The sequence below is a fragment of the Phalacrocorax carbo genome, chromosome Z, assembly GCF_963921805.1.
Source record: "Phalacrocorax carbo chromosome Z, bPhaCar2.1, whole genome shotgun sequence".
Classification (NCBI taxonomy): Eukaryota; Metazoa; Chordata; class Aves; order Suliformes; family Phalacrocoracidae; genus Phalacrocorax; species Phalacrocorax carbo.
In genome coordinates, this window is record NC_087548.1 from 22,731,450 (window position 1) to 22,756,930 (window position 25,481).

The 25,481-nt window shown below is 37.7% G+C and overlaps 1 protein-coding gene across 5 annotated transcripts in view; it reads right to left on the bottom strand.

Moving 5' to 3' along the window:
• The window catches only part of PDE4D (phosphodiesterase 4D), a 367,272-nt gene that overhangs the window by 112,638 nt on the left and 229,153 nt on the right, over positions 1–25,481 (bottom strand). For all 5 annotated transcript variants that reach the window (XM_064437862.1, XM_064437863.1, XM_064437867.1 and 2 more), the window contains exon 2: positions 11,559–11,750. In XM_064437862.1, the coding sequence (XP_064293932.1) occupies positions 11,559–11,750 (192 nt within the window). The remainder of the gene's footprint in view (positions 1–11,558; positions 11,751–25,481) is intronic.

A 25,481-nucleotide genomic window follows, 5' to 3' on the forward strand; every position in this document is an offset into this window, starting at 1 on the left:
GAAATTATCGTCTTTTCTGAGTGATCAAATTCTGCATAGAACCTGTATGTAAAATCAATACGCAAACACATTTTTTACTGATGTAGTCTAATTCCCACATTTTGAAATGATGAAGGGGCAGCATCCTGGACATGAAAAGTTTTACAAGTAGCAGCAGCACTGGACAAAGAACAAAAATATTAAATCGTTTCTATCTGTAAATAAGCCAGACAGAGTAGAGCTAGTTCTTTCTAGCTTCAAAAGCATCTGCCAGTGGCAAACACTCTTAATGCCCAACATTCAACATTGACACAAATGCACAAAATATTCATCAGTACTTCAAATTCCCAGGCAACTGCTGCAACATAGTTATTAACTGTCAAAGGGCAGATTGGCAAAACTATGAAAATAGGATGGTCCTTCTTCTCACCATGTCCTGTGGGCTTCCTTACTGGAGGTGGTGCTTTCTTGCTGCTCTTCCCATTCAGTGCCCATTTGCCACCCCTTGAATACTGAGGCACTTCTAAGAGGCAACAAGTAGATGTTTTTGGGCTTTCTGCCCTGGACTTTTTTTCTTCTTTCCTATAAAGTAGCATGACCCCACTCCTCTAATTTTCAAACTTCATCCTACTTGAGCTCTTGCGGGACTGCAGTGCATTGGAGAATATAGATAAAATACTGTAGCTTGTTATTTTTGGAGGCAGCATTATTAAATATTAATTTAATACACTGAAATCAACTCAGGATTTAATTTTCACTTTTGAAATGCCCTTATCAAGAGCAACAATTCCAGAAATTGTCATTAGTTTGGTGAAAGCATAATACAGAAAGTAGAGATATCCACAGCTTTTGCAAGCCAGTTAAGCACGCACCAGACCCACTTGAACAGAAAAGCAATTGCATAGTGTGGTGGGTAATCTTTAATCCACATTGGATCAGGAAGTCTGGAAAAGGTGTGAGCACTCAAAAAGGGAACAGAGATATCTAAAGCAGCTGTGTTATTTTTGTACAGAAGAGCAAGAACGTGTGATTCAATCAAAGTGCCATTGATGCACAGTGTACTGTGGTGTAGTAAACACTGCAATGTATGACTGTCCTGCTGTTTTCTTTTCAGACGATATGGAAGCTGATAGATGATCCTGCCTGGATTCTGGACAGGATAGTGCCACATATCCATATACAGAAGCACAAACCCTGGGCAGTACATCATGAAATTCTAAACATAGACAGAGCTGTTAACCTTTAAGGTTAGAAGAAATTGTTCACATCAGTGTTAGGCTGTGTTAACTAGAATGCCTGACATACTTTTTCACATCTTCATTTTTCAAAGGAAAGTAAAGTTTGAAAGCAGAATAATTTTCACGTAGCCCTAAAATTTAAAATAATCAAACCCACCACCACCCTAAAAGACTGCTAAAGCACACATCAGTCCACATGAGATTAATCACTGTTACATAAAACATTTCCATTAGCAGACCAAAGCTTATATAACACTTTGCAAGTTATTTATCATGTTAAAGGGATGAGGCCTGGCCTTCTGCAAATTTTCTGGGTTTTTTCTTCCTAACCTTTCCTATGGGACATACTTGAACTTGCCCCATATAACCTATGACAGTCCCCATGTTGGAGAAGAGATTAAAGTGCTGTGCCAAGTCAGAAGTTAGATGAACATGTTCAGCTGACCGTTGCCAAATAAAAAGCAGAGAAATGTTGCTTCCTTTCCTCAAGAATGGCATTAATTTGTCTCTTCTATCCCAATTACAGGCCAGTAATTACCTTTGCACCTGGTAAAAAGGAACTTAGAGATGCATGCGTGGACAGACAGAGAAGCAGGCAGGAAGTTTAACACAAGGATAGACAGGGTGACTGCATAACCTTTATTTCTTAATTAAGTTGGGGTAATTTAATATAATAATCTAATAAGAGAAGTAGGTAGAGAGACATTCTGCAGACCTCCTAGGATACAGTTAAAAGAGAGAGGGTGGGTTTTTAATGTGTTCAGAAAAAAGTTATGATACCCATTAAGGAGAATTCAGTCCCAGACCTTAGAAACCACTAGAAATGTTAGTCTGCACTTGCCAGTGTGGAGCTTCACAGGGAAGGTCCTGAATATGGTTTATCTTCATAAAGATCATAGTAAACTCAGATCAAGACTTGCTAGACACACGTGAAGAATACCAAGTGAGTAATTTTAAGGACATGTATTGCAGATGGGAGACATAAACAGGATAAATAAGAGCTCTGCCTAAATAGGCGGGGGAAAATGTACAAAATGTATTTACACCAATTTGACACATACCTTTTCATAGAGGAGATATGGTCAAGATAAAATTCCTGGTTAATCTTGATACAACTTTTATATCATAAATTATAAAACCAGTGTAAAGAATCTTGACTCTTTCTATTGGTGTAACATATGACCATACTGGTTTGCCACACTCCTCCATTTGAATGAAAAACTCATGTGTCTCCCCAGGATAAGTACTGGCTGAGGATGCCAGCCAGGCTTTAAATCCAACTGATATAGTCTGCGTTGGATTCTCTGTCTACAAACTTGGGACATAGCCTATTTGAAAGAATAAAGCTGCCAACAGACTTTGAAAAGCCCTAGGGGACAGTGGCTGTCTGGAATCCCTGCACTGTGCTCCAGAGTGAGAACTAAGGCTTTTGTCACATTGTCACAGGAATTGACTGCATTTTTACAGAGGTGTTTTGGAGCATTTTAAATTTTTTTTTAATATAGAAACATAGCAAGCATAAAAGCAAGGGAAAATCTATACTGTCTACATACAACATGCAAAAAGGATAAAAGATTAAAAAAAGATTAAAACATGAAAGTAGTCTTCGAATTTGAAGCAGAAAAGCTATTGCAGCCTCCTTTCTCAGTGTAGACATCTAAATTTGGATTAAACATGACATCCACTTATTTCTGTATACAAGGCTGATTCAGCCTTACTTTCCAATAACATGCTATAAATACAGCTTAGATGAGACATTCATGTTTTGTTTGCACATACACTGGAACACAAATATACCACGTGCAAAACCACGAATGGAGAACAGAGGGTAAGGTGACCATTTATTCTAATTGCTAGGATGTTTTTTTCTGCCCAATAAGATTTTATAGGTGAAGTCAAATAAACACACAAGAAATATATGAATTAGGTATGCTGAAAGAAGCCTTTGAATACTTGGAGTCTGCTCTGTTGAAGTCATCAGTGTTAGTTACTGAATTATAATCTTACTTCCAATTGAACTGCATTAGCACCCAAGATGAGGAGCTGTCTCAAGACTTGGAAACACAGAATGATCATATCGTATCATATCTATTACAGATCAAAGGTCTGGAAAGGAACAGTCAATACCAAGGTGTTTTTAAAACAGTATTTTGAGATTTAATCCAGGCAGTATTAGGAAGTATTATCTGGTTACCTGTGTACTTTACTGTGCATCACCAGCATCATATCACAGCACCTGTGCTTTTGAGCAGACTAGAAACAGGAGACTTTGCTGGGTGATAAGGGCATCTAACTATGTCTCAGTGATGGTGATCTGAACCAAGACCCACTGAATCCAGAAGCATCATTTAGGATTTCTGAGTGGGCTGGTATCAGAATCAGCATCAGCTAACTCAAAGAGTGAGAAATATTACTGCTTTCCCCCATTCTGTACAATATGTTATAGGAACACTGTCAGGCTTCTTCAATCTCCCATGAAAGTATTGTAGCACCATTGGAAGAGTTCAAGGAAGATCAAGGCCTCTTGTGTCAGACCCATCTACTTCCTTGCTCAGGAAGCTTAAATGTTTTCCAAAGAGACTGCACTTGCACATCTGACTTGGGTAATCTGCCTGGGGAAATCATGTAGGTACTAATGTAGTGGGCCATCACGGAAGGATGCTAGCATGATGTGCAAGAAATGAAAACACAGAACAACTCAAGAAATCAGCTGTATCATATTGCCCCCAACGGCCACCAAGCTTCAATGCTTTAATCCAACTGTAATATAGCAGACCATTTAGATGACAGAAGAATGGTGGACAGCTCTGAGTGACTGGGCTGTATTAAGTCTGACAGAAGATTATTCAGTCCTAAAGAGAAACAGAGCATGGTCTTGCCAGAGTGTTTCACTGGCATAGGTGGTTTTCCTTCTAAAATCAGAAGACAGTCTGCCTGGAGGTCACTGAGGCGATGGCAGGTGAAAAGAAGCTACTGCAGTACGGGGATTTGGTTTGTGTGTTGAAGGAGGGGCTGGATTAAGCCAGAGGATATAGGACTTTGAACCAGAAAATCACTGAACTCAATTAGAAGAGTCCTGGCAAATTCAGCAGTGCCATTGTTGGACTGTTCATACAACACAAATCATGATTTAGCTCTAAGCAAGACTGTAAAACAAACAAGCATCAGTAACTAAAGGATAGGTTTGTTCTCTGCTCAGGTTAGAGAAAAATTAATGGGTGGGTGTGCACACATGACTGGAAGCAATCAAGCTAGTGCAACTTAATGAGTTAATTAATCAGTTGTGACTGCATTAGCTGTCATACATAAACTCTTAGCTTGTTGCAAATAAAAATAAAATATATTACCTTGAACTGCTTTCAAGCAACAGATATTTGGTTGCATGCTTGTCCCAGCCTCACATGCTTAAGTGTTAATAACAGATAAGATTGTGCTACTTCTGAAGAATAAGTGACTTTCCATGTGAATCTCCTACTGATGCAGACTGAAAGATTTCCTTTCTAAAAGAAATGAGAGCAGAGCTGCTGAGGACAGCACCTAATCAAGGTAACTTCCCAGACTGAGCGAGCTTGCTCTCAGCCAGCCACAGAAAGATTATCTTAGCTTCAAGGTTTAGAGAAAACAGTTCCCTAACCAAATTCAAAGGCCTCTAAATGCATGTATATAAGAAGAAACAAGAAGAATTCAAGAAAAAAACATCAGAATTCCAGTTTGTCCATTTTCAGGCAATGAACTCTACAGCTAACACAGTATTACTGCCATTGGAAGCATGCAGAGGGTTGTTTGTGCTCTGAGGGGTGAAACACGAACTAATGTTCTGGGTTGTGAAATAAATTCCGCCTGTGCACGTAGGTGATCAGAGAGCCGGACAAACAGTCTAAGAGGTCTCCCCAAATCCATGCAAGTCCCTCTTTACAAAGTTCCCTTTCTCCATACTGCTTTCATCCTTCAGTATTTCATGCACATGTGCGCACGCACTAAACACGCCCATCCTCCCTCCCCTCCAAGTCAGATCTGTTGGCAAGCCCAGATGTGAGTGGTGTTGAGATGTAGCTGAAATCCCAGCTAAGGATTGGTTTTGCTACCATGTTTTTAATAACAAGCCACCTTTGACTGGAAAAGTTTAGAAATTTAGTCTGCTTTGTTTAGCACAGGAACAGTAACTTGCCATTTTGTTTCAAACACCCGTTATTTCCAGAAGAAGGAAAAAAAAAAGCCTGACACATTAAAAGTGTTTGAAGGGGAAGTGATGTGTGTAACAACTGAGAGTTATATTTGGAAAATGATTAGGTTTTAGCATGTGGACATCAACCCAGTAATGATGCTGTGTTGTCTGAACATAAGATAAAATCAATTTGCATTTCATTAAAAAAAAATCCTGATTCAACAACCATATAAAGGCATATTAGAACACCTTAGAAGCTCCTGAATTAAAAAGTGGATCTAAAGAAGCCTTCTCAATGTGAAAATGCTCTCTTTTTGTTTACAACATAACTGACTTCCTGATCAACAAAGGAAGTTAGTGGAAACTTATTCTTTAAATTTAAGCAAACTGGATATTACTGAGTTACTTGTTTTGAGTTGCATTTGTAAAATGTCCCAAACAACCAGAAAGGATACAGTGGTCTTTTTTCAGAATGTGTTTGTTTGCAACTCAAAAAAAGATTGTAAGCAACTTACTAATTACTTAGCTTAATTTAAGCTGCAACCCAGAGATTTCTTCAATTTAAAAGATCTTAAGAACAAAAAAGCAAAACCCAAGGAAGCAAAATATTGGCCTATTTTTCCTAAAGCGGTGTAAGTACCTTTCTTTCCATGGACAAATAAATGTCTCAAGCAGTTAATATATTTTTTCATTAAAAGCTCTTCCTGAGCTGACAGAGACATAGAAAATGCACCTTAAAAGATTTTTTTAAAGCAGGCCAGACTTTGAAGTTTAACTGGCTCTTTTCAGCCAGTAATATCTGTGATATATGAATATCATGGATTCTGAGACAAGAATCCCATAAATCATAAGGAATTTCAACAGCAGTTTATCTGGAAAGAAAGACAATTATTTTTAATTTGTTAAAAATTAAAAATTAGAGGTGAAATTACTCTGCTCAGTAACTGCATGTCTTTTCTGCTCTCCTAAAGTCTTGGACAGAACCTTTCTGGGAAAAGGTGGGGGTTTTTTCCTCTGTAACTTCAGATGCATACTCACATCATTTTATAAATAAATCCAGGCCTTCCTGGCTCAGAAACAGAAGAACAAGCTGTATCAGTAGAAATTTGGCTGCCCATACTGGATGAGAAAATATATCCTCATTTCATGATTTTATTGGCATATTATAGGCCCTAGTGAACCTTATTAACTGTCCGGTTTTGCCATCTTTGTCTGCCATTATTTTAAAGTACATTCCCTTCGTGAATCTGATCCAGATTGGATACAATGCAATTTTTTTAAAAGCTGAGCAGACTGTCGAGAACTGGGAAACATGTGTGCAAGTTTACCTCAAAATTTCTCTTCTCTGGCAGTTGTTCCACATGCCAGTTAAAGGGATATTGCAGCCCATTTGCAGCTTCAGGTCAGGGCCAGACCTGCCAGTCACTGATAAATAAGGGAACTCCCTACCTTGGAATTTCCCTTTATTTAAGCTAATTTTTGCAGCCAGAGTAATTCTGTAATTCTTTATTCTTTGCAAAATTACAGATTATTTTGGCTTTATTTTGGGAAAAAATACCCACACAAATTAAAAACCCCACAACTATTTCTCCAGCTATTTAAGAAGGGAATAATTCATCCTGACAAATAACCCAAACCTGTGTGTGTCAGTATCCATGTTTATCAGACTATAGATGCTCTTTTTGTTCCAAAGTGGTCCACATTTGGGTTTTGTTTCTCAAAGAGAGGATTTTTTTTGTTCTGGGTAAGTATGGATCCAAGCTTTACAGGTATGTTCAAATACAGTCTACAAACAGCACATCCTCTAGAAGAAGGCAGGATAATACTGTAGTTATAGGGAAGAAATCCTGCAGTAAATGACATTCTCTTTACATTATTTTTTTTTTTTTTTACCAGGGAAAGCAGCAGAGGGATGCTTCTATCTACAGAAGGCATTAGCAGAATAGCCGTAAGGTGGCCAGTTTGGGCAATGGGCGCTCTGGTGGACATTTGGCCATTTAGCAGATCATCAGGCCAATGACCCTGCAGCTATGGTCAGTGTTCCCTAGCTGGGCTGTGGTGCTTAAAAGATGGAAGCAGGGTTTAACAGATATTATGAAATTTTGTGCAATTATACTAATTAGAGCTTATATTGATATTCCACCTGATCAAGAAAACCATGCTCGGCCTCTCTTAAGAAGCTCATAAAACTCCCCACACCAGCTACTTTTTTACTGAGTGAGGTTCAGTTGGCCCAGTCCTGGAAAGACCAGGATGTTGCCACCAAGCTGTGTTCTGTGACCTTGTGAAAAATGGGAAAAGGGCAGACTTAAGCAGTGCTTATTTTCACATACCTTTCCCCCTAGGTACATTCAGAAGGTATAGCAGAGCTGAGAGAGGTGCCTGTATCAAGAGTGTCTTGGTCCTCTGGTCTGGTCTGCTACACTCTGGTCTGCTTCCTCAGGATCACAGGGGGACTACACATGATTTTTCTCCTTTAGAGTGGCAGTTGAAACACGGGCTGTGCCCTAGCTAATGGACTGTTGGCTTCTTTCTAGTGTTCATGAGAGTGCTACTGATTTCACTGAAGAATTCATTTTTTAAACCGGTTAGAGACTTGTTTTTGCCAAAACAGAGATTCTCTACAAATTTGATCTGATGCTCCCTTAATCAGAGCAGTGATCCCTTAGCAAGAAAGACATAAAAAGTGTCACCACTGCCACCTCTGTCTGCATTTGCAAGCTCTGAGCAGCAACAGCAGTGCAAACAGGTGAGTATTAAGTAATGAGGCCACCTCTGCAAGACATTCACATTAGAGCTCCCTGCTTCACTGATGCCTTCAAATATAAACCTGACAATTCTTCCAGTACAACACTGATGACTTCACTCATCTTTCAGGTGGTTTCTGTTCACTTTCTTCCCAGTGTTGCTGCTGTGCAAATTTGGGGACTTTTATTCCCCCCATTTTCTATTCTTTATTCTCCTTCTTTTAAAATTGATTTCCTGTCTGTCATCACAGATCCTACCCTGTAATTCCTCATATTGGCTCACTGATCCTCACTGGCTTACTCATTCACTTCTCTTTCTCTTGCACATCCTCATCTCTCTGCTGACAATTCCTTAGCCAGGCTTCACAACGCATCTGTGCTCTTCTGCCTTGGACATTGTACCTCCCTGTCTAAACCACCTGCCCCTCCAGTTCACACTGTTGCATGGATTTTTCTCATCTCCTGATATCATCTCCAAGTTCTGCTTTTTTCCCTCTCTAGGACCATGCTATTTCTTCTAACAGATAAATAACAATATGTTACTGACTCCCACTCCTTTTTATTTGTTTTTCCTTTTTTACCAGGCACTGCTTTTTCTGCCTCTTTTATTGCCATAACTGTACTGACATTTATCCCACTAACCTTTTTTCATCTGAGAAGCCTTGCACTCATCCTGTATTTTATTCTTTCCCTTAGCTAGTCTGGCTCCTCACATCAAAATACACTTTAGTCTCTGATTTTAAAAAACTTTCCACCTGCTTCTTCTCTGCCCTCATTTCTCTTACTTTCCGTCTCAACTCATTAAATTAAACTCCCTTTGGTTGCTCTGTGAGATTTACTACTTTGGGCATAGACTCACGTTGTACCTTTTCTTGGGGATAATATCTGACTGTATTAGTCTCTTGGTTATTATCTTATGCTTTGACTTTTAGGTTGTTTGTCACAGAGCCCATCTTTTAATCTTGGGTTTGCAAAGAACTGAGCATGACTGTGTTCCCTTCAGCTGGAGCTCAGAGCTGCTGTAGCAGCGCAAATAATAAATAATAACAGAATGATTAATTCAGTACTTTAGCACTGCCATCCACTGGCTGTCTTTGATCACGACACTCCATATTTGACTAAAATCTTGAAGTTTTGATTTTGTTTCATCTGCTTCTACCGAAGTGGAATGAATTATCATATGCACACTATTTAAGAGTAATGTAATGCCAGAAATCTTTATGTTATATTCCTTCCAAATAACAGATGCATGCCTCTTGCTTTCTATTTTGCTTTACAAAGTGAAATATTGAGGCTGGTAACCCAAGTACTGAAGAATCAAGGGATTCTAGGTTAAACTGTTATGTGCAGTTAATTCGTCTGCAGTACCTGAATGATTTTGCTCATGCTTAAGAAACATACAATACTTAAAATTAAGCATGTAGGGATGCAAAAGGGAAATAGGGTAATTTGTGAGTAATCTAAAACTTGTGTGATTCTTTCCCTTAGAACTCTTCCAGCCTCCACCTTGTTTAGGAATATCCTGAACCAGAGTGGTTTCTCTGTTTTAATAATATTCAGTGGGTTTCCTTTTCACGAGCACATCCAGTATCTCCCTGAACCCATATATAATGAGCTTCGTGGTTTGGGGTTTTTTTCTGCTATTTTATAATTTTAAGCTTTTCCCTCTTTCATTCCTAGGCTGTCTTTAACTTCATTTGTGTGAAATAACCACGGTTATTATAATTAGGCTTACTGATATATGATTAATATTCCATGGTTATAACAACTTGCCTTTCACATTTCCTAATGTGCTTCCATCCTAAACAGTGGCAGGAAATATTATTTCCGTAGCACAACAGTTCCTCTGTGATAGGAGACTGTGAAAATCTGTACAGATGTGAGGTCCAATACATTTTAATGCAGATATGTTTTAAGAAAATTTTGAAAGGAAGAATAGATACAAATATCCAGAGGAAAAAGTGTGCTCAGTGTTTCAGTAATTCAATTGTTTATCCATTTTACTGCTATGTGCTGAAATATTACCCAGAACTGTAAGAAATGCAGAAATGTGTTATGAGTTCAAGGACGGAGCACAAATTGAATTCTTAACTGTAATGACTTTAAGCAACACAGTGACCTGGATTGCCCCACTGAACTTAAAAGTCTTTCCGAATGGTATCACGGCACAGGTGCCACACTAAAAATTTGATTCTTGTCCACCAAAAAGAAAGGATATCTGGAAGGATTGCTAGAAGGGGCTCGCTATTTGCAAGTGAAATGTGGTTTTCCTTATGACAAGGCAAGATAGATTCGACTTTTTCTCATTCATTTTGTCTCAACCAAAATTGGTCAGACTGGGCACAAAGCTTACTAAGTAATCCAATCTACAGGGCTTCACTGTGGTATGGACCTTAACAAACCCTCTTTATAGGCATGACTTTTTCTCATTTTGACACTTACGTAGGAAAAGATATATATATATATATATATATATGGACTAATCAACATTTCTAATAATGATACGTAAGCGGAAAATACGAGTGTTCCATTCTAATGACTGCAAGTTAAATATTAGATGAAATTTCACTCATCATTATGAAAACCTTTTTCCTTTGTTGTGCATACTGACTGTTATTTTTTAAAGATTATACTGATTGGGTTTTGCCTCATTAAAAAAGTGTTGATATTAATGCTGGATGGGGACTTTTACAAGCCTGGTCCTTTATTTTAGTGATTTATAATTTAACCATAAACACCTACTTGGCCAAAACAAACAAACAATTAATTATTCTTAATTTCTACTACTTACAAGTGACTAGAAGCTAGGACATTTAACAACATTTTTAGTATCTTACAAATAAACAGAAATTTGCATCTGACTTCCTCTACCCATGCAACCTGGGGTATACACATACTTGAAAAGTATGATCCACTAGCAGAAAAATAGTGAGAGAGGACCGAACAACTTTCCAAAGGCCTTTTGTTAAAAATTCGCTGTTTAATTGAAAGGATATTTGAAATAATTTTTGCCTCCCTTGAATTTATTAATTTCTGTCAGCTGGTAAATCTTTTCTCTAAAAACCTAAAAATATCTGGTGCAAATAAAGGGAATCTTTTTCTTAAGAACCTTAAAAAGCAGAAATTGAGTTTGTATTGCTTTTCTTGAAAATAATATCCAGGAAATCAGAGTTCTCCTTAGTGTTTTGATACACCAGTATTGACTGTCTTCGTTATTCTGTCAGAGCTAATAAAGTGTATAAATATATCCTTACTTTCTGAAAACTGCAGAAACAAGTACAAGCTTCATTAAAGAAATAAACAATTATCCATTACTTCAGTAGCATAAGTGATTACTGTCTTTGATTTTTAAAAAAAATTTATTGTGGCTTGACAAATCTTAAGACACAGGATAAAACACAGGCTAAAAGTATTTTATGATGTACTTACATATCACTGGCAATGGAGGAGTTCCTGGACATGGACTTCGGAGAAAGGTCATAGTCACTGTCTGACCGGTAAAGGAAAGACTCCCTACGTTGACTGTGGACAAAATTTGCCTGAAGAATTAGCCCTGATCCAGGGCTCGTCATGGGATCCAAGGGACTTCGTCCTGATGATGTTCCATTGTCTACATCGAAACTGCAAAAAGAAAGGAGAAGATTTATGCCATTGACATAAGAATTTTGAAAGTATTCTGACAAATTTATCACTAGGTAATTGCTTCCTGATAATAATGGGGAAATAAAGACCTGGTCAATTCCACTGCCAAGCCAAAAAAGCAAGGCACGTAAGAAATATGCTTTAAAATCGCTGATGACCAAAAAGAACAATTGTGAAGGAAAAGAAATTTGGTAGAGAAAGAAAACACTATTAGGAATACAGGAAGCCTTATGCTTCTTTGCATGTAGAGTATTCATGGGCTCTATACCTGGGGAAACGTGATGTTTCATTGTGTTCTTCCTCAGGCCCCATCTCTCCTGAGCTGGATCCTCATTATCCTGCCTCCCACTGTTGAGGCAGTTGGGGGCTCTTTTGTTATCAAGTACCCTGATATTTCATTATTACCCAAATAGGTCAAGAACATATTTTGTCTTAGCCTAGTAAACAAAGTGCTGGGTTGGGATTAAGGTATGCGTGTGTGCTTGGGCATGTTTACTTGCATTAGAGTTGCTATTTTACAACCAGATTGAAGAAATGAGTTCTTTGCTCGCTGCCAAACAGCGTGACTTCTGTCTTTGAACTACACAGTTTAGATCCAGCATTTATAGCTGTTGTATTTGGTATTAAGAGTGGTAAACAGATTTATCATTCCTAGTGAACACTGCTGTCACAAGAGGCAGATGTGTGAGAGGAGAGAAAGCAAGAAAAGTAGAGATGTCTTTCACATAGTCTGTGACGTTTCCACAAAGGGCTTTGAAATCAGTGCAAAGAGTCTGTAATCAATTAGAAACTAGCACAGGGTGGGCAGTGCTGGGAGGATGTGCTCATGGCAACCCATGTTGCTTAGCAGCTTGATATCTGAGTTTGGAACCAGCTGGAGTCTTTCTGAAGCATGTGACTCTGTTTCTAGACTTAATGTGTTGTGGTATGCAATCTCAGAGGTCACAAATGTGTGGATTAGCAAGATTATGTCTCCATCTGATGCAATGGCGCGCATTTTATCCAGCCAGAAGCGGAAGATGGATTTTCTTTCCCTAGTTGGTTGCGTATCGAAAACCAGAGACCAATTTTAGTTTTACAGCATAGTAGGAAAGGTGTGATTGAGACCTTGGCTTATAACTACCCAGGCTTATTTGCTGTACTAATGGTAACTTAAATAATACTGCTAAAGCATTTAGGAATGAGGGGTGAATAGAGGATCTTTCACAATTTTTTAAACATGGATAAGTGTTAGCATCATAATATGTATTTGTAATGAATGCATCTAAACTACTCATTTTTAAAACAGTGTTCATGTGAGAGACAACCACCAGTTTTCAATTATATCTAATGACAGCGGAAGAGGAAATACTCAGTACATGTCATCTGTTGATTAGACTTCAGTCTGGCACAACTGTCACAGCAGGTAGATGCTACTTTCTCCACTAGCTTGTTTCTTGGCTGTTATCTACCATTGACCTGAGGCTGCAGTGAGGTTGCTGCTTTACTGTTTTACTGAAGTGACAGCATTCCCATGGCCTTGATTTCTTTGTTAAATGAACTAATCAAAGAAACTTATATTGCCTGTTTTGACAGAGATGCATATTGCCTGGCAGGGAATGGACCTTGATTTCATCTTACTTTGCACATGTTCCTGGAACTGCAAATTTTCTGCTGCTGTCAGACTATATTATTTATTTTTTATTCATCTTTCACAGTTTGAATGTAGAAAAGAACATTTAAAAAAAAAAACAAACTATTCAGAAAATAGTATTAAGCGAACTTCAAGAGAGCTTAGCCATTTAATCCTCTTTCACTGTAGTTTTCAGAGCAATTCACTGTTAGAAAACCCTAACACATACACTCTTCCCAAATCTTTTGATTATGCCTGAATACTTTTTTCTGCGTTCTCAAATGTACTACTACAACATGACATTATCAATTTTAACCTAACAAAGAATAATCAGTAGAACATCAAATGAGAGTTCTGCCACCGGCCTGCTGGGTGACCTTGGACAATGCAAAACTCTCTGCATTTCATTTTTAGTCATTGCATCTTTGTGGTCATTGTGAGATTGCCTCACAAAAAACTATTGAAAAAAATATTGGAAAGGGCAAGATACCATTAATACTAGAGTAAAACATCCTTTGCAGCTCATAGTGCAATAAGTTAATAACCATATTGCCATTACTACTAGCATGACTACTATTTTCTTTAGCAATCAGTATCTTTTGAGTTTGAATTCCTGAGTATTCGAGGAGCACAAAATACTCACAGTGCCAATGAAGGGACTGGAACATCTGTGAGCTCACTGATTCCAAATATCCTAACAGTTCTATTTCATTGCCTAAATAAAATATTTTTTTTTCTGTAAACAACTGGAAGAACACACAGACTCCTAAACAAAACGCAGTCTGTATGTTTTGTTTTTCTATTGAGGGTAGGAGGGCAGATCTTCCATGCAATTTTAGGTAAAATAGAAGAGGGTTGTGTACTCATGTGCTCAATAAGACTAATTTCTGCAATGGCAGTATCATTTCAAATATATATAAAAGCTTGTCTGAAAGTTCTAACGCAGAATTTAAAAGTGGGATAAAAATAAACGAAGGTAAATATAATCTGTCTCACATCAGGAAAATTGTAAATAAGGAGTGACTATTGATAATAATACTGCCAATTACTTATTGATAATAAATATTAATTAGCAATTATTGATAATAATACTGCCAGTATTTTATTGGCAGTATTATTTCTCCCCATTAGAAACTAAAGCAGGCTTATATGAATGATTTCACTTTCAGGTTGTAACATAGTGAGTATTTAAAATTTAAAAGCCTATTAGATAAAATTGCAGTTTCATGGGCTGAGAGAGGCCCTGCGGTTTGCATCACCAGATAACAACTATGTGCAAGACTTGCAAATGGCTGTTGTGACCTGATTTATCCTGTGATACTGGTTGTGTCCACTAGATGGGTGTCAAAAGTAATGAAAGGGATTCAAATAGATCAGCTAAGGTTTGGCTTACACTGCGCAATGAAGTCTTTTATGTAAGTATGCATCAAAAAAATAATATGTTCAGTTCTACAGTCAAAGGGGATGGTGAATACAACACTGATTTGCTAGAAATGTATGTTGATATTAAAAAGTTTCTAGAATGCTACAGTAGTGATGTCTTGTTTAGCTCTTACCAAGACATTTGCTAATATTTCAGATACAAAAGCTTGTAGAAATCTAAATGAAAAATGTGTTATTACACTGGAAATTAAATTAATTGTTTCTTTTGCTGAATCACAAGTCTTAATTGCAAGAAATGGTGCTGCTGATCACAATGCATCAAATGAACAGAGAATCAGAATGAGGAATTGAAGATTTTCATACAAGTTTGTTCTTTCTTGCTGCATACACTGAAAAAAAATAAAAGCTTAAGATACAAAATAGGATAGATTCTTTATTTTACCTAACAGAAATTGCAGAAAGTCAGCTGTGGTTGCTTCATATTTTTCTTTCCACTCCTGTTAAGTTTTAAGCCACAGCAAGAATATGCTGTGAATTAAAATGTGCATGTTCAGTGAGAAACCAAAAGTTATTCTCTTCCTAGCGTGTTCCTCAGCCTCTTTGCACTCTTGGTGAAAGGTAGTCTTTGGAAAGGAAGAAGGAGCATGGAAGTTGTTACTGAAGGCACAGGAACTGTTTTGCTACAGTTTCACAGGCAGAAAGCTGCCTTTTAAAGACAGATTTTTCCACTGTTGTTCCACAGCCAGCTTTGGGCACTTTGCACAACTGAAGCTGCTTTTAGTGACAGGAGCATTTGGCGCAGCACACATCACAGAATTTTATATGTACCAAGAGCTTTGCTGCAACTCCAGAGGTGCCAAAGCTATGAAAAGCTAGTGCTAATTCAACAACTTTTGTGTCTGCATTTTGTCAAAATGTTTTATGGCGCTAGTGGATAGCTGCCTTATTCAGTGTTCAGGGATAACGAACATGGCATGAGAGGAAAGTTCAGCCTATTTTCCTTTTTTTGGCTATTTATCATGTTTGCATGTCTTGCCCACTGTGTATCACCCAAGCCCTGTACTGAGGGATAAAGGTGGTGAACTCTCTTGAGCAACTTGTAAACATTCATGGCTGATCTTCCCTGTGCTCCTAATAGGACAAGAAGTAATAACATCACAAGCAACCTTTAGGAGGATTACTAATGATTTGCTTCAGGCAATGGTAGTGCACTGTGGCAAGGACAGGAGAGGTTCTGGACCCTGGATCTCAGCTGCAGTCTTCATTGTTAACAACTGCACAGCTTCTTTAGCCAGTGAAAGAAACCCTCTGTGGACTTCCTTTTGAGTCCTTAAATAACTCTCTCCTACTCTCTGCAAGGTTGCTAAAATAAAAAAAGGGAAGATCTGTGTACAAAATATAGCTTTCAGTTACATAAGGAATAATGGCATCATAATGAATATGCATAAGAGCTTGTAATTAAGGCTGCATAGAATATCTTAATGTTGGTCTTCCTTATTACTGAGAGTTTAGCAATTTAGTCTTGTACCTTTTGCTGGAGAATTTTGTTTTGTTTTGTTTTAAGAGTAGTCAGCAGTAGTAGAGGAGGGAAGGAAATAAAATCCATCCCAAAATGAAGAATTTACTAGACTTTTTAAAACTACAGATTGCACTCCTGATATTCCCCTTTTAAATGTCTCTCCAGCTTCAGCTCATCCTATCTTGGAAACTAGGGGGAGGGAGAAAGGTAGGATCCAAATTAATTGATCCTCTAGGGACACCTTATCTTTTAAGGCCATCTTTGAATATTAGAGACGGACAAGCAAGTTCTAGAGGAGCAAATTTCGTCCCACATCAAAAGAATCTGTTGTCCTAGTGTCAAGCATTCTTTCCAGCCAGCTCTCTGTGCTGGAGGCACCTACCTATGTATCTCAATATTCTTACTTCCCAGAAGTTCCCACCTGTATTTTCACCTGGAAGCAGAATCCCACCATCACACCAAATGGGTGCATTAGGCATAGCAGCTGTATTTCAATGAAATTATCACCCCTGCAGCAACTTCCTTTGGGCAGGGTTTTATTTAAAGCAAAACCAAGGTAATAAAAGTCTATTTATATCTCCAAGGAAAAGGTAAGCTATTTATGTCCTGTGCCCTGGGACAGGAGGCCACTCCTGGATGAGGCAGCCTGTAGCTACTGGAGAAGGGGAAGGGTTGGATGGTCCCTTCAAACACAGAATCTGAAATTGTTACTTGGATTGCTTTGGATGAAAAAAGCAGTTGGGCAGTGAACATGGAGGGTTGTATAGAAAGGCCAAAGCGTGCCTGTCTCTAGGATCCATCGGTATAAAAGCCCAGGGTGGGGGAAGGCTCATTCCCTGTCAGATGGGATGCGATGGGCAGGGTGTAGTCTGCTGCTTGACCTTGTGTGCATTAATTACTGTGTATCCTGGAGATGTGTGTGTCTCAAATCAAAGCATGACAGTTTAAAGTTTTGTTCTTAGATGTGATGGACTTATTCTGCATTAGTCACAGGTTTTTTTAGTAGGACAGACTATTTCAGTTACCAGGGAAATCACACCCATTGTGACCCAATTCTTCAAAAAATGTACAGACTCCTGAGATACTATGTCATTAGAAAGAATTTTGTGTGAGGTGGACACTGACTGTGTTATATTAATTTTAGAGCTCTCAGTCAGAAAAGGCAGTGCAAGGAATGAATGAAGACAGAACCAAGCACCTCTTCCTCTGGAACAGACATCTGCTAATAAGAACTGAATTTTCACTGATGCATTTTAGGTAAACTCTGTTTTACTTTATACACTAAATATATTCACTGAATCCACTAAATTCAGTTGTAAATCTGTCCAAAGAGTTGGTAATACGCCAAATAATTATCGTAGTTTCTTTGTGAAATACTGGTTTTAGACACACTTTACATTAATTAACTAGACTGGAAAAGCACTTCAGTTTTGTCTTTATGACTTCTCTTGGCCCTTTTTATTGCTTATTATTAAACTAAGGATTAAATTGAGCCAAAAGCTGACTTGGATGTCCCCTTTTTTGCCAGACGAAGTTATCTCCAGGGTTTAATAAAGATAAGACCTTAGGGTATTTTTTATCACTAAGAAACAAGTTGTCAGTAATCAGCCCCTGCCATAGGCTCCCACTAGACTTGATACGTTAACTAAGTTAACCTGCAGCATCAGAAAAAAACTATAAAAATAAATCAGTGAATTTATATGATTGAATACCAGGGATAAAATTTATTTCTTATATTAATTCTCGGCTTGGGACCTTTCAAAATGTTTCCTTTCTGACAATGTCTACCCAGCGATACAGGAGAGACCACATCTGGTCTGGTTTTCTCCCTTTTCTTTCCTTTCTCTCTTTTCCCCCATGCCTAGTAAAAACTAAAAACCTCAGTAAAATTAGGGAGAAAAAAGAGAAATATTTATACTGACATTTTAGAAGAGTTATCATATCAACGGTCTACATTTGAAGAACAAAATAATTTATGTGACCTGATATTTTTATTTTTTCTGTAGCAAAGTTAACAAAAACTTTTGCCTTCCATTGCTTAAAAATATGTTAAGCAAATTGTAAGCAAATGATATTAAAAGGAACATATGATCTAAATCTGAATTTTCTTGTACCACTGGAGAATTCAAGCCAACTATCTACTTGTGGCTTTGGGTTTCCAGTTAAGCAATTCAGCAAGCAAGCCCTATGATTAACTCCATTTTTAGAAGTGGTGTGGATAGATTTTCCAGTATGAAAACTGCAAGCAAAAGAAGAAAATGTGACATTTAATGAAATATGCTTTTAGCAGCAGAACTTGGCTTTTGTTTTTGGCATAACTGTTTTTGGAAACATTTAGAGTGTAGCAAGGCTTAATACTAATATTAAAAGCCCAGATAAGAGGCAAATAGAACACATGTAGGACAAAAAATACACAGAAGGTTTGTAAGAGTTAGTCTACTCAAACACGCTAGCAGAGGAACTCCAACTATGTAATTGAACTTCTGGCTAATGATTTTCTAGCAAGTGTCTTAGGAAATGTAGCCGATCTCTCTAAACAAACAATTTCGTGTTTTGTTATGAAATTTCCAAGCAAGGAGTTTTCTGTGACGACTATTCCATATCTTTGGGCGTTTTCCTTAGAACAATCTCCTCACACTCAGTTCAAGGTGTACTTTTCATAACGTCACCTCATTATTCTTAATTACACCTCAGTGGTTTACGCATTTGGCACACAAAACTTTGCTGCAGTTATTAAATCAACTTGCTTGTTGTGCTCAAGCATACTGGGATTCTTTTTGTGATTCCTTTTATTCTTTCCTCAGGGAGATAATCGTCCCTCACCCAGCAATTTTTGTTCTCTGAACTTGGCTCCTGCAAGTGAACATCTTCCTCCTAATGTGATGTTCAGATAAGAATGCCAGATTCCAGATCCTTTTACACATATTTGATGTTTTGATGTTTCTTTGAAGCTGGAATAGTTCTCTTATTGCAGTACAGTAAAAATGCAAACAAAACCCACAAGAGAAACAAAATGCAGAATGATTTCCAATAAATGTGGCAATCTGTTCAGGCCTCTACTAGGTTTAAGCCACTTTGTATGTTTCTTCTGATCTAATAATCCTACTGGGACTAGTATCCCCATTTTTAGGTAATAAAAAAAGTCCATTGAGACATTAACTCTTTTCCCCAAGGCTTCTGGTAAAATCTGTGGCAGGTTGAGGTCTGCATGAGGAAATCTGCAGAAAATATATTTTAGAGTTGGAACTATTTTGGGTAACCTGAAGAAGGCTGAAAAACAGATCAACTTAATCCAGACGTAAGAAATAGTACGAAGCAAATACGGAAGTACTCCCGGGCAGCCTGACAGCCAGCTGGCCCCAGCCACCTGCCGGATCCCACTGCTGTGGGCACCTGTCAGCGCCCCTGCATTTCTAGGAGCGCAGTCTCAGTAGGACTGATGCTTCTGCACTTTATTATTGTCATTATTTAATTACAGTCTATCTGTCACCATTCACTTAAATCATACCATAATGTGGTCTGCACTTATTTTCCATAAGGTACCTTTTATCTGGGCTCTAAATGCTAAAGTACCTTCAAACTCTTTTTAAAAAATCACTTTACCTAATTTCTTGAAGAAATTCTAGAACAACACTGTTTTTCTTTCCAAGGTGAGTTTTGATCCAACTATCCCCAATTCTTTTTCTGCAGCACTACTTTCTGAGCAGTATTTAGACGCTGGGATACAAAACCAACTTGCACTGAGTGTGACTATAGAGTATGTATTTACTGTATTTAGTGTATTTAGTATGTATTTACTGATGTATTTACTGTAATTTACCAACTAATCCTAATTAAAAAGCAGCTCTCCTAAGTTGTTAGCATAATACCTTTCTTTCAGGAAAAACTAAAATATCAAAATGAATGTAAATAACGGTCGAGAAACAGACTGCTGCCAAAGAAGAAAACTCTAATTCACTGAAAGAGCTCAGTATCATTTTTTTGTGAATTCAGTCAAATGCCATTGTCAGAAGTGGCTAAATTTCTTATATATTCTTTCTGAATTAGTGGTGTGCTGAAGCAATTATGTAGGAAAAGAGGTAGTTCCTCAGACCAGTAATATTTAAATCAATACCCTACAGTACTGACGAAAGCACACAGAGTCCAGAAAATTGGTATAAATGTTCCCCAGGACTAACACTGGTATGCATTGGGAAGCTTCCTGGCAAACACATCCTTCTGAAGAATCATCATATATAGCCACAATGATGATGAACACTCGGCATGGTCACAGAAGATATGGTTACATGTACCCTGTGCTTAGGGACAGAGATCTTTGGGAAAGAGTGCCCCAGCCAGAAGCTGACAGGAAAAAGCAGTTGTGGTTACTCCTGGCTACTCTGCTGTCCCAGAGAATGTGGCACAGAAGGTGGTCCAAAAAGCCAGGATGTGCAATCGTCCTGGCAAGGGGAAGTTCATACCTCAGCATCACCCTGGTCATAACTATTAGTCTTTTGCACAACTGAGCTTGAGCCAACCTGTCTTCAAAAAGTGTGTCTTCCAGAAAATGCGTAAAGGCTGTGGACAGAAAAGTCCGAAGAGAAGAAGGGCTATAGCCCAAACTAAGAACCCTGCACATAGAAGATAAGATGGTTTGTTTCACCAATACAATGTGCACACATAGATATCTACAAGAAATCAGGGCCAGCTTCAGAGTAGACTGGACAGGAGACAGCTGGATAAGAAACTGCAGTTGTCTTTTTAGGCGAAGACTCCCTAAGCCAGTGAAAGCTCTGTGAAAAGGAGACATAATTATATTTCATAAGCAATATTTTTTTCTCACACTGTTGTAAAATTCCTTTAATTGCAATTAGCAATTGTTGGCAATAAATAACATATGAATTCTATTTCCACAAGAATTTGTGTTGGGATATGTTAGCAACAATTATCACTTAAATCATGGCAGGTATTATTTAAAGCTTAAAAGGGCAAGGTATTAAGAACTTCAGAGCTCTAAATTTTTTGCACTTTGTTTTTTTTTGAAATTGTTTCCTTGAAATCCTTTTCCACTTCAGTTCTTTCCTTTTCAGTTCTTCACAGTCTGGCTGTTTGGATTTTTTTTTTTTTACTCTGTATTTTTTGTATTGTATTATTTTGTATTTTGTATTGTATTTATTTTGTATTGTATTTTTGTATTTAGTTTACCAAATTCACTAAATTTGTAGTTGCTTCCACTTCCCTAGATTTCTACTAAATGTATCACTTCATGATTTGGGTTCTAGAAATCCTTTCTACAGCTTTGCCACTTACACAAAACGACCAACCAAAAAGGTCAGGAGCTCACCTTGGAAGGGGGCTAAGACTGGAATATGTTGAGTGTATGCACTCATACTGTTATTTTGTTTTATATTGATTGTAGACCCTAGCACATTCACTGAGTACCTGGTATATCAATGAAGACAATTCTTGTCACTAGTACAACACAAATTACAGTCTACAATAATGGATCATTTGGGGCTTATTTTTCTTGATTTTTATTACCTTATTTTTATGCTATATTATATTGTTATAATGCCTAGTAACATTACATAAGAGGGCTGCCTGATGCTCTGTATTATAAGACTGTGTTTTCTTTTTACTATTACTAAATTCTATCCAGTGGTGCTGAAATTTTCCTTCCAATTTTTGGGGTTTTTTTTTGAGGGAAAATGGGTCAGCTGTTGATGCGAAAGTGGCAGAGACATTCCTATTTAAAAAAAAATCTGGAAGCTGTTTTGGGAGATCGTCTAGTGACTCACAGTTTGCAGCAGAGAGGTAGAATTTAGCCAAGTGTCTGCAAAATGCTTTTTTTGCTGATTCTGTGAATATTTTCATAAATTTTGAAAAGCTATAAGCTTTGGCCAACCTTAAGTCAGTCACCTCATGTATCTGCATTATTGAAAAAATATTAAGTGATACTATATATTTTTTTTTTTTAATCTCCTGCCTTGCTCAGGGTCTAAGAGGTCTCTGAGGAATATCCCTTGTCAGTGGGATATTTGTCTCATTCACTGCAGAAGGTCAGTACTGAATAAGGCAAAGGACTACAGAAAGGTAAAAGTGTTTTTATCATCAGGAACTGGAAATAATATTTGCCCAAGCTGCAGAGCACCTGATACTGAACTAGTCACTTACATGAACTTTATCATACGTCACTAATTACGTGTTTCTCATTCTTGAGGTATCCACTCTGAATAGCTGTTGCTTGAGCCATGTGGGCGTCAGCACTTAGAAACAGAGATTAATTCAGAACATCTGAGCAGCTACTGGATGGATCAAAGGTCCATCAGCTCTACTATTTTGTCTCTAGTAATGGATAAAAGTGAATGCCAATGGAAGAGGGTAAGACCAAGCAAGTAGAAGTGATACCTTGCCAGTATACCCTTGTCCTTCAGCATTCTCTCACCCTTTCATGAAAACTATTGTCTGAATATATAAGTCAAGAAGATCAAAAAACCAAAGTCCTAGACATCTCATTTTGGATACTCAGTTTAGGGAACACTTTCACTTTAACCTCTGTGTTTCAATCATCCTTATGTTAAGTAAGGATGATAATACTTCCTCATACCACATGGGTGATAAGAAAATTGATTTAATAATCTCAGAAGTAGTAAGGTATCATAGTGATGAACACCATACAAAAGCCAATGAAAGCACTATAATTGCTTTTTGAACAGCAGGTTGTCAGTAAAGTAGATGGCCATATAATAATAAGCAGCAAGAAAATAATACCATACAGAATATCTCATGAATTGAGTTGCATTTCTTCTGTGCACTCAGTAACGTAAAAGCGGTATGGAACCATATAGCTAAAGTCTTTATCAAATTATTTATGCAGAGGACTGAATCAAGGTTCCTAAGTCAATCGTAATGTTGGCATTTCCTTCTTTTGTGCTTGACTTTTCAATCATAATGATGTGGATATAAGGCTATTGTGTATATGTTTGTGCACCTGTTGGAAAGATGTCCTGATCTCTCTAAACTCTTGCATTTGCTGTTGTTTTTCTCCAGTTTTCTTTTCCAGCCTACTGTGGCACTATCAACAGCCATTACTGGTAGACCAACAGAAATTACAGATTCAAATGCAGTGATTCAGATTTGCTTTCTAATGGTTAGTATACAGATTAACAAGCGGACATTCCATTTTGGTTGTAATGCATGTTTGATTAACCCCATCTTCTGCAGACTTCAAGATCATTAGAACATCTCATTCATAGTCTCATTATGATTAACTACTATTGTAATACAAGCATGTTCTCACTAAAATCTCTTGTGCTCCTGTATTGTCTACGAAGTTTCTGTTAGTCACTGTAAAATCCCTATTGACTGTTGGACTCTGAAAGCAAAAGCTATAAAGAAAAAGCTAAAAAGCTACAAATACAGTGCTTTATTACAAAATAAAGAACATATTGCAAGGTGTAAAATTACTATATTATAATAATAATAATATATATAAAATTATGCAACTCTCATTTGATAAAATACCTAAATGAGCAGAAGTCTATGAGCTCTCAAGAATGATTCACAAACTAGAAACAGGAAAAAACAAAACACTAGCTGCTACAGTCTACAAAAGCCACACACAGAGCTAAGCTAAGCATGTCTCATCAAAGAGATAGTCCTCCTCTGTGGAGGAATGAGGTAACAGAAATATCAGTTTACACTCTTTACTTGCAATAAAGCATTTTTTTCCAGTATTAAACAGACTTGGAAGCAGATTTGATGTAGTGGGTTGAAACAGGAACTGAAAAAAACCCCACTTTTTTTTATAAAAGTGAGTGATATGACAAGCCAAAGTTGTTAAAAATCATTGTGTATTGCAAAACAAAATCAGACATTGTCCTTACTAAACATTACCAGAGAGTTTTACTAAAATTTACTACTCAGCCTGCCCCATACAGAAATATGTATCTATAGAACTATGAATACATTCAAGGACAGCTCAAGCTTTTCTCATCACTTACAGATATTATCTATAAATGCAAGCCAGTTCCAGAGAATGAACTTTGTACTCCAGTTTGCGTTAAGAATGTGTGAGGGAGCAGACTGATTGCTTACCGCTGCGCTCGTCCATCAACCACCCCCCCTGCTGAAACTGCTCCTCTGCTGCCACTCTTCATCAGGGAAAACGTGCTTCCCTTCCTCATCCTTTCTGCAAGCCCTCCCTCTAACACCAAAGGATTACCTATTTAAACTACCAAAAGCATTGAACTGTGGAGTTTCTTAGGATAAAACAGTCAAAATGCCATCTGTTTACAAATTTAAAAAAAAAAACCAACACAAAATAAATCAAACACATAAAGGCATCTTTTAAATTAAGTCATTTCCCATTTTCAAGAAAAATTTCATGAAAAATTGTGTATGTTTTTTTTTAATTTGTGCAAAAAAGCTGTTTGGCAACTTGATTCCAAAAGTCTATTTTCTTGATTCCGATGTCATTACTAAAACTGGGACAGGACATGCCATAATTGCTGGTGCCAAGGAGGTGATTATGTCACTCTGGAAACATTACAAAATGTGCAATCCAAGAGACCGAGAAGAAGAAATGACAGCGTCTAGCACCAGGCCCTACAGCTGAAAAAATGTCACTGTAACATCGTTGCTTTTGGAACAAGCTTTGTCTCCAAATATTTTCCCCCGACATCTGGTTATTTCATCCTGTGAAGTGTTCCCAGAAGAATAAACAATTTTGCCAAATAAAAAGTACTTTTCAAGCAATTCTTTCCAGCAAAACTCAACCTACATGTCCAAACTCTGCTAAGCGGATTGCACACATGGCCAGGTTATGTGCCCTCCGCAGCTGGCACCACTGCGGATGCACCATCCATCTCTGTGTCCAGCCTATGATTCTGGAGCGGAACTCACAAAGTCTTTGGCTCTCAAGGAGAAGCTTTAAGCAGATGTGGGGCCCCCAGGCAGCTGAGGGAGGGACATTGCTGGTTTACTATATAAGCTATCAGGAAATCCTTTGTTTCATTCTTTCCTTTTGCAGGAATGAAGTAGGATAAGAGGATACAAAACCCGGTTCTTTCACTGGATGAGTCATGCTGAATGAATCATTTTATCCCCTTCTGTGCTTCCATTTCCCTACCTGCAAATTGGGTGCTTTGAAAAGTGCCTGGAGCTCTGGTCATTGGAAAAAAAAAAATTTTGTAAGAGCTAAAATTAGTTTTATTGG